General features: G+C 45.5%; 2 protein-coding genes across 2 annotated transcripts; both read right to left on the bottom strand.

Annotated features, from left to right (window-relative positions):
• Positions 1-239: 239 nt before the first annotated feature.
• Positions 240-1,194, bottom strand: LOC135369387 (uncharacterized). Its single transcript, XM_064602979.1, has 2 exons — positions 716-1,194; positions 240-621 (listed from the first exon to the last, which is right to left on the bottom strand). Exons 1-2 carry the CDS (start codon positions 1,192-1,194, stop codon positions 240-242), a joined length of 861 nt encoding a protein of 286 aa, XP_064459049.1.
• Positions 1,195-2,091: 897 nt separating this feature from the next.
• Positions 2,092-4,969, bottom strand: LOC135369386 (uncharacterized protein K02A2.6-like). Its single transcript, XM_064602977.1, has 3 exons — positions 4,654-4,969; positions 4,480-4,537; positions 2,092-3,229 (listed from the first exon to the last, which is right to left on the bottom strand). Exons 1-3 carry the CDS (start codon positions 4,967-4,969, stop codon positions 2,092-2,094), a joined length of 1,512 nt encoding a protein of 503 aa, XP_064459047.1.
• Between the last annotated feature and the right edge of the window lie 9,058 nt (positions 4,970-14,027).

Raw genomic sequence — 14,027 nt, 5'->3', positions numbered from 1 at the left:
AAAACAGGGAACACAAATAAAAAAACAGAAATAATGCACTGGACCTGTTGTATTTTCCAACTGTTTAATTGATATTACATCAGGGTACATAGGAGCATAGTTTCCATTACGGGAGTCTGTGCGTGACTGACGCGTTGAGCGCGTGTTACACTGTGTTGCGCAATATCCCACAGTTGCCAGGGGTGATTGTTTATCTGCCGATATCAGCCGAACACGACATCTCCTCCCCGCCAAATTCTTTAGTCCAGTCCCACAATCAGCCTTTCCGGAGGTCTTCTTTTTCGTTGGGGACGGGGCGTCTTTGCGACTTGTGCATTCCCATTTCCTAGATCAGGGACTGCTGTATTCGGAGCGTGCACATTCTCAGGAGTCGTGTGCAACTCGCTCGGAGGAGTAACTTCTGCTTCTGGTTGGTGTGGTCGATCCGCTACCATGGGCTCTGGAGCAACAGAGTAATTTGAAGTTGGTCTGCGGTTTTCTTCGCGAGCGTTTTGGCGTTCGCAGGCACCCGGTTTCAGCTGCTCGATGTGCCGGCGCCAGATTTTGTCACCAACCTTTACTTCATAGGACAATGGTCCGTAGCGTCTGAGGACAAGACCAGTGGTCCACCTATCAGTTCCTCTGTAGTCACGAACAGAAACATGTTGTCCCAGTTCAAAGTAACGTTCTCTCCCATGGTTCCGCTCGAACAATTTATCTTGCTTGTCTCGTATACTGTCTTGAACACTTGTCCTGATAAGTGACAGGCGGGTGAGAATTTCGCGTCCCAGGAAGAGTTTTGATGGAGTTTCCCCAGTCCTTGTGTGGAGGCAAGTGCGATATGCAATAAGGAACTTTGCGAGATTCTCGTGGATACTCCCTTCCCCCTGCATAGATTTCAGGCCTGATTTGAGTGTCTGGACAAAACGCCCAGCAAGTCCATTGGTTGCTGGGTGGTATGGTGCTGTCAAGGAATGTCGAATTGTTCCTCATGAACTGCATGAACACGCTTGATGTGAACTGCGGTCCATTGTCAGTGACGATACGTTCGGGTATGCCGTTTCTGGCAAAGATCGTCAGTATGACATCTACAGCGTGAGAAGCAGTAGTAGAGCTCATGACGATTACTTCAGGCCATTTGGAGAAGGCGTCCACAACCACCAGGAACATTTTGTCTTGGAATGGCCCGGCGAAGTCCAATGGACTCGTTTCCATGGTCCGTTAGGAATTTCCGACGGATGATATGGAGCTTTCGGTGGCTCATTTTGGTTCTTCAGACAACCTTCGCAATTATTTGCAACAGCTTCGATGTCGCGATTGATGTTTGGCCACCATACGTAGGATCGTGCCAAAGCTTTCATTTTAACGATTCCCATGTGACCACGGTGAAGCTCGTCAAGAATTGACTGTACGAGTTTCGCGGGAATGACGGTGCGAGTGCCCCATGTTAGAACTCCTTGTTGCACAGATAGTTTATCTTTGCGTCGGATGTAAGGCACAAGATCTTCGTCCTAGTTAGAACTGTCCCAGCCATTCATGACATTCCGATATATCTTGGACAGAATAACATCTCGTCGAGTTGCGTCTCGCAGTTGTGAATGAGTAACAGAAAGTTGCTCAAATTGGCTTAAATGGTAAAGCTCAGCTCCATCTGGGCCCTCCGGTGGAACATCCGGTAGAGGTAACCGTGACAAACTGTCAGCATTGCCGTTGTCTTCTGACCTCTTATACACTATGTCGTAGTCCATGCCGGAGAGAAAGAGAGCATAGCGTTGGAGACGTGCTGCTTGCATTGCAGGTATACCCTTCATTGGCGAGAAGATCTGCGTCAACGGTTGATGGTCCGTTATAAGTCTGAAATGTCTGCCATATAAATAAGCGTAGAACTTCTGTACTCCCCAGACAATGGCTAGGGCCTCTTTGTCAATTTGTGAGTAGTTCTTTTCTGCCGTTTTAAGGGTTCTCGAGGAAAATGCGATTGGCCTTTCCGTCCCATCAGACATTTCGTGAGAAAGAAGTACGCCGAGACCATGTGGTCCGGCATCGCAAGCGAGACGGAGTGGTAGCTGCGGATTGTAGTGGACAAGGACTGCGTCAGACGCAGTTATATCTTTAGCTTTTTGGAAGGTTACTTTGCAGCCTTTTGTCCACTTCCACTTCGCAGATTTTTCCAAAAGTGCGTGCAAAGGTCGCTGTCCGGTATAAATTTTCCGAGTGGTTGATTAGCCCAAGAAAGGAACGCAGCTGACTGACGTTTTGTGGTGCTGGAGCTTCAAGTACTGCACGGATCTTGTCTTGGGTCTTGTGTAAACCTTCGCTGCTGATCTTGTATCCGCAGTACACAATGCTGTCCTGGAAGAAGGAGCACTTCTGCAGGTTAGCTTTTAGACCAAACGATTCCAGGCGCATGAGGACTTTCGAAAGATTTTCGAGATGATCCTCTTCAGTAGTACCACTCACTACTATGTCGTCTTGCGTTGCATGTGTCATAGGAACACCCTGTAGAACTTGTTCGATGGTGCGTTGCCAGATCGCAGGTGCGGGAGCAATAGCAAACACCATCCTGTTATACCGGAAGAGTCCCTTTTCTGTATGGATAGTTAGCAAGTGCTTGGACTTCTCATCCACTTCCATTTGAAGGAATGCTTGCCGGAGATCAATTTTTGTATATATCTGACCACCAGATAACTTCGCGAAAATGTCCTCAACCAGTGGTAGAGGATACTGATCCACGACTAAGTGTTGATTGATGGTGCTCTTGAAATCTCCACATATCCTGACTGTCCCATTGGGCTTTACTACAGGAACTATGGGAGTAGCCCATTCAGTGACATTGACTTTGGTCAGAATACCTTCCGATTCTAGTCGGTCCAATGCGGCAAAGACTTTTTCCTTGAGTATGTATGGAACTTGACGAGCACGAAGGAACTCGGGCTGAACATTTTCCTTCAGGTTTAAGGATGCCTTGATTCCATTCAACTTCCCGATGGAGTCTTCAAATGCGACCTTGTGAGTTTCTAGAATCTGGTTCAGCTTAGTTTTTACTTCTTCTTGAGAAGCTGTCGTTGCAGTCGGTGTCTTGAAGATTCCATTTGTTTCTTCAAGCAACTTGAATTCTTGAATCCACTCTCGGCCAAACAGTGCTGGTCCTGGGATTCTTGCAACATAGAGTTGGAGCCTTGAACATTTCTCTCGAAATTTTACTTGAACTGTGTCTACGCCAGTCCTCCTCAGGTAACCGAGGATGCGGCTGTAGAGTATGTAACACTACGCCAATCTACAACGTTGCAAGCTCATCGGCCTAGACCGTGTGCGCGCTCCGATTGGTCGACAATGTTTTGAAATCGCATTTTCTACGCGCGCATGTGCGTGTGCAGCGTCCGGCGGTCGTTTCGAAATAGCTCGCATCGGTCGGCACGGCGTCCGTCGTCTTGTGTTCCGTGTTTCAGTGATGTCAGTCAGCAGAACAGTTTGTGATTCTACGCTTGTTGTGCTGTTCTTGGGCACGACTATTATCCCACGTACAGTCTATCAACTACGGAACTGGAATGCTTCGTAGGTTGGAGCGGTTGGAGAGTGAAGAACGCGTTCGGGCGCCGTTGGATTTTGAGGGCCGACAACAAAGACAGCATTACGATTACGTGCCACACAAGTGCCTTCTGCTCTGCAAGCAACGAAAGAAGATGATTATCATAAAATCGGCCGGCACGGCGTCCTCTTGTGTTCGGTGTTTCAGTGATGTCAATCGGCAGAACAGTTTGTAGAAGTGTTCGCGGGTTTATTCATGCGTCGATGTGATTCAACGTGTGTTGTGCTGTTCCTGGACACGACTATTATCCCACTAACAGTCTATCAACTCCGGAACTGGAATGCTTCGTGAGTTGGAGCGGTTGGAGAGTGAAGAACACGCTCGGGCCGTGTCGGATTTCGAGGGCTGTGTTCGTTTTGCTCGAAGTTCGAACTACACAACGTAGTGGATCTTTGATCCGTGGTATCAGATCTTTGAATCAGTGCTTTGTGTGAAATAAATATTTCTTTTAGCCAAAAAGAAGCTTCAATTATTTTGAATATCGGGTAATGGCGGTAGGAATGAAATCCGGTAGAAGTCGACGGTAGCCAGAACCGACCGAAAGCTCAGCCAAAGTTAAGGCTCCTGATTGGCCGACTGGCATTGCATAATATCTACAACGTTGCACTCTCATTGGTCGTGTGCCCAGTGTTGTGTGAAGTATCTCAAACTATGGGCTCTATGGGGAGCTGTTGGAGCCTGGCTACGCCATCAGGTAAGAAGCATTCACTTGTCACAGTTCGAAATTTCATCGAGGTAGGTTCCAGTGTAATGTGGCTGAAATGCTCCGAGTAGACAACTTCGGGTACAATAGTATACTTTGACCCTGTGTCCATTTCCATTGGAATTACATGACCCTCAATTTCTGGTTTTAACCAAATGGGCTTCTTTCTCGGTATGTAGTTCCTCCACACCTTTGGCTGCGAGCTCACATGACACCGCTTCTTGAAGCGCCTTTGTCAAGGTCAAATCCTTCATGGTGAGCATGCGCTGTTGAACAGAGGTGCTTCGCAGGCCACAGACAAATTTGTCTCTAAGGGCTTCATCAAGGAACGTGCCAAAATTGCAATGTTCGGACAGTTTACGTAACTCAGCCAAAAACTCACTTGCTGATTCGGACTGTCCTTGAAGACGATTGTAGAAACGATGCCGCTCTGACATTTCCAACGGCGTCGGAGAGAAATAGTCCGTGAGGTACTTTTTGATCTCGTTGAACTTTAACTCCGAAGGCTTCTTTGGGCATGTCAATTTGCGGAGAGTGTTATATGTTTTCGCTCCCATGCTGGTTATAAGCGCTGCCACTTTCTTGTCTTCTTGAAGATTGTTGAGGACAAAATACTCCTCTACACGTTCAACGTAGGAGGTCCAGCTCTCGACGTTTTCATCGAAGGCATCAAGTCTTCCGACAAGGGGTGCACTCATTTCAGTAGCAAATTCCTGAACTTACAGCCCGCAGATCGATGATTCTACGTCATAAAACACATGCGATAAGTCGATGATTCCATCGATGGGGGAGATCCCATCGGTGTGAGAGATCCCATCCTCGTCGCCATTTGTTGTATTTTCCAACTGTTTAATTGATATTACATCAGAGTACATAGGAGCATAGTTTCCATTACGGGAGTCTGCGAGCGACTGACGCGTTGAGCGCGTGTTACACTGTGTTGCGCAATATCCCACAGTTGCAACGGGTGATCGTTTATCTGCCGATGTCAGCCGGACACGACAGTACCAACAACATGAATGTTTATGGCATGAGGTGATTCACCGCAACAATTGCGGTGCCATACCCGAGTGCCTGTGGGATAGTACATGAGAGGGATGACGATGAGGCATACACACTCGCACACATGACAGACGCATATGAGATATATCACGCACGTGGGTGCGCCGTAACTGATGGGATAGTGGTTCATCCGGCCCGCTACCGGAGATGAAATGCTGTGAAGATCCTTCGAAGACGACCTTGTAGACTGCAAAGTGAAACCGTCCGCCACGGCTGTGTTAGTTTTGTTCCTTCTAGAAGCTATTATATGCTAACAGCCTGCCTGTAGGATTGTCTCCCTATGTGTACCCTCATGAGGATAATATCCCAATCGTGGGAGACCCTCCTTGAACCAAACATAACCATGCGGAAGGAGTTATTTCGTCTAGCATCATGGGTTTGCTCCTGAAGTGTAATCAGATATTCACGGGATGTACAACAAGGACAAAAAATGCAGGATTCTGTCACACATTTTGAAATCGTATTGCCAACTGTAGGGTGGGACAAGCTGCAGCTTGCCTACATCCTTTTGCCTTTATAGAAAAGCCTCCATCCTTTTCCCTTTTTAGAAAACCAAGCGCCACCTGCGGCACGAAAGAGCTCATGGGAACTTAAAGCGTCTTACTACGCCCGGGGCACTCGGCGTGTTTCGCGGCCAAGCCGGGAATGACGCCATGGTAGGGTAGACGAAAGCGCCCTCACTTCATAGGATTTCCACAAACACGAGGGAGTCCTTTCTCTAGTCGTTCATATTATTATTGTGTTCATGAAACAAGTTGAAATAAAAATGTCTCCAAAAGCTGATAATGTCTGCTTATTTCTTAAGAAATATCGTTCACGTGACTCCCACTTTCGACCAATCCCATGGTCTTGCGAAACCGAAACTTTGGAGCGCGCGCGCTATGAAACCGTTGCAAAGGTCGTCCGGCAGCCGCTTCTCTCCGTGCCCGCAAGCTGCTTTCGTTCGCGGAAGATCTGCTTTGTTCTCTCAAAAATTTTCACTTGCAACTTGTTTCCACTGCAATATGCCACCTGGACGTCATTATCACGTCAACTGTTGTGCAAGATGGTGCAACAATTCAAGAAGAACGCCCAGCCGGAAATTGTTTCGGGTACCTGCTGATGAAAGGTACATGCGCTTACGATATCTTAAACTTTTTGTGTGACTATATTTAGGGGTTCAAGGAACAAAAGTTAAATGTAATGGCTCTTAAAATTGTACAGTGCATTTAGTGGCGGTGGTCCAACTTCTACGTCACACTTTACCTGTCGTCCGTCCTTACTTTTTATTTATGCATTTCCGTGACACTTCCATCTCTAATAGATTCGATAAGTGGCTCCACTACGCAAACAGGTCAGATCTGATGAATAAACCACGGCTTAAAGTCAATAAGAGCTATCTGTTGTGCTCGAAGCATTTTGGGGCATCAGACTACATGGACCCGGCACGACCGCGTTTAAAAAAATCAGCTGTCCCCAGCCTTCCAGTAGAAGAGGACCGGGTGAGGTTCCTTGCTCGACATGGTAAGTAACTGCTGAACTTTCACACTTTTGCTAAAATAATTTGGAAGGTAATTAGTCTGCACCATGCTGGCCGCGCGTTTAGCTGCCCTTCATGCCTTTTCTCTCTCTCCCTCTTGTAATAATCGTCATTGCAATTTACACGTACAGGTCTTCTTGGGAAACATCGTAATCACGACTACACAACGCAGTAGCAGCAGGGCAGTGTTCCACCTTGCACAGGTAACAGCAGAATGTTCTTTTTGCTATACATTCTGCGGTGAAGTATAGTTTTTTACTTGCAAGATAGGCGTGAAGTCTGGTATGATAAATGGAAGCAGCAGATGAAACAGTACACTCTCTACTGTTGAGTATAAAAAGAGATTTGTAGAACTGGTTTGGGTCCTTTGTTCTCCCAGCCTTATCTTGCAGCTAATGTTGTGTGGCAATGAAAAAAAAAACAGGCAAAGTTAAAACTTTAGTTTTAAAAAACAAGATGACATATTGCTCGTGCTCACATAACTAATGACGAGTTTCACAGCCATAGATCCAGATGACCCAGACATTCTGGCACCCCCAATCGAGACAAATGAGGGATCAACCCCTTCACAAGACCCATGTCACAGTATATGTAAGCAATAATTGACACTCGGTAGACATAATCATTGAGGGACACTATTATTTAAAAAATCATCTCAACACTCAGTGCTAAGCATGGACGAGGAGCCTCAAGCTCTCGAAAAGATAGTTGGTAAGGAAATACTCACTTCCCCTCTGTTTAAAATTGTACCGGTTCTGTTAAAACTTTTCTGACGGCATGCAAAACTTGCTTGCTGCAGTTCCCGACACTGGGTCGACATGTCTTGAAGAACAGGTTGACTGCATTGATGAGTTGAAGCTATTCGTCTTTAGAATGCGTATTTATTCTTCAGTTGCGGTTTCATATGCAACATTTACTGTGTTGGCACCAGTGCTTTATTGCAAAATATCCTCAGCAGATTCCACTCATTTCGTCTCTTCACGAGACAAAACCGGTAATTATAACATTTGACTGGGAGCAAGGTTCTCGCATGACTGTTCCCTTTTAACACATGACTCTCAATTATCTCAATGTGCAGGTGCAATGTTCATCGCAGCTAGGACCTCCAGCTTAGAAAGGTGCGCAGGTATGTGTGCATAAAACTTTTTTACACAAAGAGCCAAGGCCTTATGTCATCACATTTCTTGCTGTCCACAGATGCCAACCCTGCTGTGTCCTCTTCAAAGGAGGCACCAAGCTCGAATGCAACACCTGGTATGTATTGGTTTACCCAATTGTGCATGACCTTCTTATTGCGTGTGGCCCCTTCATCACAATGGACCCAAATTGTGCATTTCTTTACATCACAAACCCCATCAAAAAGAGATTGACTGCCGGCCCTGTTTACTAAGCATAGCTTTCTAGCTTTTAAAAGAAAAGAAAATTTAACAAATCCGTACATGCAAATTCCACTACATAGTTTGTAGTGGAATTACTACTCTAATTGTATCTACTATGTATGTATATCGACTCTGTATGTACTACTCTATTTTATCTCTATATTGTAATCACTACTCTATTTGTATTAAAATGATAGCACTGCATAACGCTTAATAAATTATAGTTCTGCCTATAACTGTTTTTACCGCTTTTATAAAGGTAGCCATTACACAGTGTAATTGTGGCGTTACAAGTTTCCATGTCGTTTTTCGTGGAGACAGGTTCAAATAATATTTCTGTATTTCTAGATACAACAACGGGACAATCTGAAGCTCCCCAGCGAAACAAGAGGAGCTACTCCCCTCGAATACATAAGCGCATAGCAATGCTCCAGAGAAAAGTCAACCAGTACCGCAAGGCACTGAACCGGATGAAGTTGAAGGAACAACGGACCAACATCAGGAAACAAGATGCACTTCAAGTAATGAAACGTTTCATCCCCCCAGTTGCGTACACACTGCTGTCTGCGCAGATACACCTTCTTTCTGTGAAAAAACTTGGCAAGAGATGGTCAGAATACATAAAAAAGTTCGCAACGAAGCTGTATTTTCATAGTCCGAAGGCGTACAGATTTATAGCACGTGTCATGAAGGTGCCGTCGGTGCGCAGTATTAGGAGGTGGCTCTCAAATATAAACATGAGTCCTGGCATCATCCCTGGTATCATCCGCATAGTAGCCAAGGCAACCGAAAACTGGACAAGGCGGGACCGAGCCTGTACTCCTATGTTTGACGAAATGTCCTTGAGTCAAGTGCTCCAGTATGATATCAAGAGGGATGAAGTCACAGGATATGAAGATGACGGAAAGAAAAGAACGGTCCACATTGTCGCTATCGTTGTTTTGGTATCCGGGATCTCGAGAGCGTGGGTGCAGCCGATAGCATATGCCATATCCCACAACTCGACACCAGCGGACACCATTAAGAACCTTTTGCAGGAGATAATTACAAAACTTCAAGCGGTGGACATTTGGGTGAAGGCAGTTATATGCGACCAAGGTGCCAACAACGTATCTGTGGCAACACGGCTTAACGTCACCCCGGAGCAGCCATAATTCATGGTCCGTGGTGAGAGAGTCTACTTTCTTTTTGATATCCCACATTTGCTCAAGTGCACCAGAAACAATCTTCGTGCCCACCAGCTGCAAATAGGAAAGGGAACTATAGACTGGTCGTACATCGCCACCACCACTTGCTCCCACCACCTTCGACGCCATCTCGCACCAAACCTGACAGACAAACATGTCTATAAGTTTGCTTTTGGGAACATGACTTTAAAGAGGGCGGCACAGGTGATGACTGCAACAGTGTCGTTGGCACTTCTCGTTTTGATGTCCTTGAATGAAATTCCAGCAACAGCAAAATCCACAGCAGAATTCCTTGAGAGGATGGACAAGCTTTAAAAGTTCTATCATCAAGAAGAAAGGCCAGAAACTGCGTTATGCATTTTCAGATACCTGTGAGCATCGCTAATTTCTTGAGGAATGTCTGCAGGGGATCCCAAAGTGGAAGTCCAAGAGCCCACGGCATCCACACACGATTGAAGTGTGGCAGGTCACAATAAAGGGAGTCCTTCTTCTATGGGGAGACCTGCGTGCCAACTTCTGCTTCCGGCACCTAATGACAAGACGTCTCCAGCAAGACCCGTTGAAGAACCTATTTGACCGGATTCGGGAAGAGAACGGATGTAACGAGCATCCAAATGTTTTTCGTTTACAGCTGGGCTGAAACATATATCGATTTCGAAGATAATGAAATTGTCGAAGGACAGTAACTGTGAAGACGACACCACAATGCTGTTATCGGAGCTTCAAGACATCACAATACCTGAAGAAACAGACAGTGAGGACACTGAAAGGGCATCAGCATCGCAGACACAGGAGTCGACCCACAAAGCTGGAGTCAGCCCCGACATTGTCGCGGAAAATGTTGTGTTTTACGTTGGTGGTTGTCTCGTGAAGGAATTCCTTGCTCGGAAAGCAGACGGCTGCAACAGATTCCTGACGGCCGAGGACGCTGTCTTGCCAGTTGGTCCACACCAGTTCCTAGTGATGCTAAAAGAAAATGACGTGCCGGAGGACCTCGTCAGCGACATCAGCATCCCCTCAGAAGACTGTTTGAATTTGGTGCAGAAAATGGAACAAGTATTTAGTGAATACATCGGAAGTACTTTGCATGTTTCAAATGTCTGAGGTTCTGTCCGCTGTACTCACTTTAGAAACTGACATTTTTTGTTGCGTCGAATGCCAAACCAGATTTGTAAACTGTTTTGCCAAACAAGACTGAAGTGGCACCTCAGGTTTATCAACCGTTCACTCAAGGCACATCGTTCCAGGTATTCAGCTGCAACACGGAAAATGCGAAAAATGAAATCAGCACGAAAGGCTAGCCCTGGTTCTGCGAAAGGCCAAGTACCAGTTTCTGTACACAGCCCCAGTGTTTGAGAATAGAACTGCCTTACTGTGAACGTAACCAAAAAGAACAATTGTGCAATAGTGACCTTTACAATTTTTATTTCAAAAAAAAATTCTGTACATATTTCTGTGCAAATTTTTCTTTGTTCACCTATGTACTGTGCAAAACATGACACCTTCTGTTTGGTATTCTAGTGAACTCAAAACTGCAGTGGTGTATCGCATGATCTGTTCGTTACAGCATCCTTTTTTGCGCGTTCTTGCTTGTAACTGGTGCAGATGTGTTTGCAACATGGTCTTCATTTCTAGTTTTCTTTAGTCTTTGAACGCTCCTGATGTTTGTACAATTGTGCCTGTAGTTTTTCGAATATATTCTTTTTAACATCACTATTCATTATTATGTTCTTTTTCTGATGCACTGCACGATTACACTCTAATTTGCTCTGCATTCTACTTACCATTGGCTCTTGAAATAACGGTAGTGCACTGCATGCTCTGTTCAACTTTGCACGTGATTTGAATGAATACATGAATCACATTTTTCTTTATTCACAGTGTCTCGTCTTACATATTGAAGATACTGCCGAAATAGTATCGCCGCGTTCTTAAAATGAACTTTTAACGCTCTTTCTTGTGACTGCGGTACGTAGTGTACTCTGTTCTGCATTGTAATGCGCATTGCGGCTATCTACCGTAATCGTTTCAGATGCCGTGATTTACGAAGTGCGGCGATTTAAACGAATTGCAGGCATTGGATGCATGTGTACCTTGAAGGTGTATCTTCATTGGCATCTCAAATATCGCTCGTACACCGGTGGACGAATGTGCAATTGATATATACAAGAGACAGTAAAGGCTGTTCTGTTTACCGTTCCATTCTTTGTGATCAGCGAGTGTATAAGACTGATTGGAACATTCTGAAGAGGAACTTTTTATAAAAGCGCTAATAAAAGCATTGCCTTTCTCAGAGTAGATACTTGTTTGTACTGTACTACTTCCGCCGCGATTGCAATTAAAAAAAACATTGAAACGGCACCCTGAACCGCATCACGAACAGAATTCGCCATATTGGATCGGTATAAGAAATAAGCAGCACGGCGGAGCAACCAACGCGCTAAAAGGCACCCCCGTACTAGAAATGCACATGCTCAGTGCAAAGCCGATGACTACTTGTGTCGCTGCTGTGCTCGAAAAGTGGCTCCACATAGCGAACGGGAGTGTCCCGGCCCTGGTCTTACAGCATTACGAGACAGCCAGAGGCAGAGGTAGAGGAAGAACAACAGCATTCTCGGTGTACGCAGCAGCAGCGTCAACCGGGGATAAACCATAACCCAAGCAGACGACAGAGCAGTGCCCCTCAAAGTTCCCATGCTGCTCTAAGCCGCGCGCTTGGTGTCGCACACATCTTTTTAAAATGGTCTATTAAGCCATAGTCGGGCTTGGGGGAAAGGGGGCGAATGTTAACTTACGGGAGACACAACGTTATTTTCAACGGAACTCACATTTTTTGTTGTGTGTGTGAACATTTCTACCTTTACTAATAATGCGTCTTGTAACAACAGCTGGAAAAATTGAATTATGCAGAAGAGGACGCGCGTATGAGGACAGAAATGGCAAGCGTTCGATCTCGAAATCGAGGGTCTCAAAGAAAAAAAGAGAAGAAGAGGAAATAAAAATAATCGAATATAGACAAAAATAAATAAATAAAAACGCACGCACACACACGCACAAAGGAGATACTCCATTGCTTCGTAAGATCATATGCCGCGAATCACATGTAACTTTGCCAGAGTTTACAGATTATATTTTTGAAAAGTTATGTTGAGACGTGGATTTTATATCGAGAAAAGCGAAATGGCGCAATTTTTTTTCGAGAAACAGCACATGCCGAAAGCGAAATTTTTATGTGAGTTATTTTTCGATGTTCTATTCTTCAACGATTTATTTCGTCGTCGTCTTGAACGATGCACATATTCTGAGCGTCCAACTGGTTTTCGAAGCAGTTACGTCTCTCCGCGAAGTGGATAACCATAAAAATTGCACACGGAGCGGAACAGCAATAGAACGTCCACGTGGGGGACATATATATGAAAGATGAGAGCCTTTCATCGTTAATTTATTAGGCAATTTGAGGTCTTGCTTGTATTTGTCCCTTATATGTTGTTCCAGCCTCAGAACACCAGTTCTCTCATGAGATATATATGTTCACTATGAAAAGAAAGAAGGAAAAGGTAGGCTGCGCTACGGTGCTGTCACGGGTTTCCTATTGTCAGCAAAAAACAAAAAAAGAAGAAGAAGAAATAAATAAATAAATAAATAATCTCGAAATTGATCGCAGTTCACTCAGAAGGCAACAGATCCGCAGGAACTGAATACGCGTCTTTGTCACCTGACTGTGTTGGTCGGGACCTAGCAGCACAGCTAAGGAAACGTCCGAGGACGTTGTTGCCGAAAACGGGTGGGCATTGAAGAGTAAGGTGCGGATTGTCTCCTTTAACATGACATGGGGTTTAACGAGACAATTGGGCGACGAACGGTGGTCCATCTTAAAGAGGAGCAGAGGAGTACGCGCCACATTCAGACGAAGCCTGTGGCGCAAGGACACTTCCTCCCTGGGGTAACGTCCTACCAGTGTGTGGGTCATCGTAGGGTCAGCCGAGAGCAAGGAAGAGTGCGTACTGACAGCGTCTTGGAAAAAGGCTTGACAGCTATTCGTGCAGCATCGACAAATGGCTAAACGACAGACAGACGGGGTAAGCGTGACAGAGCTAGTGCCACGATCGCTTGCCGCAGGATCGACGAGGACATTCCCCGAGATGTCAACGTTGCCCAGAAGACACTGCAACCACACAGTGCCGCCTGGAAACAGTATGGCAAGCAGGCCGAGGATCTCCGTGTAGAAGCCGTTGATAGCTTTGGGGGCATACGATGCCAGGGCCTCCAAGGGCGGTCTACTGTCTGAAAGAATAGTCCACGCTCTTGGTGTCAACGAAGAGATGTGCCGAAGAACAGATCATATAGCAAAGGCATTTTATGCAAAATATAGCACAATATAATAGCATAATATAGCAAAGGTCTTTTAGAACTTGAACCCTAAGCGACCCAAAACAAACCGCCAAGGAGATGAACAGTCTCTGTTCGAAATATCGGCGGCTTCTGTCCTGAGGCAACTCCCTTCCTACGTACCAATAAAAAGTTTGACGCAATGCTCGTTTTCATGCGCATTACATTTAATGATTTCAGGTCAGCACGAGGTGATGATACAGTTCACTCTGAAGCGAAA

This window comes from Ornithodoros turicata, chromosome 9 (assembly GCF_037126465.1).
Source record: "Ornithodoros turicata isolate Travis chromosome 9, ASM3712646v1, whole genome shotgun sequence".
NCBI classification, from domain to species: Eukaryota; Metazoa; Arthropoda; class Arachnida; order Ixodida; family Argasidae; genus Ornithodoros; species Ornithodoros turicata.
The sequence above is the reverse complement of the archived record's forward strand: the minus strand, read 5'-3'. Positions and strand labels throughout refer to the sequence as shown.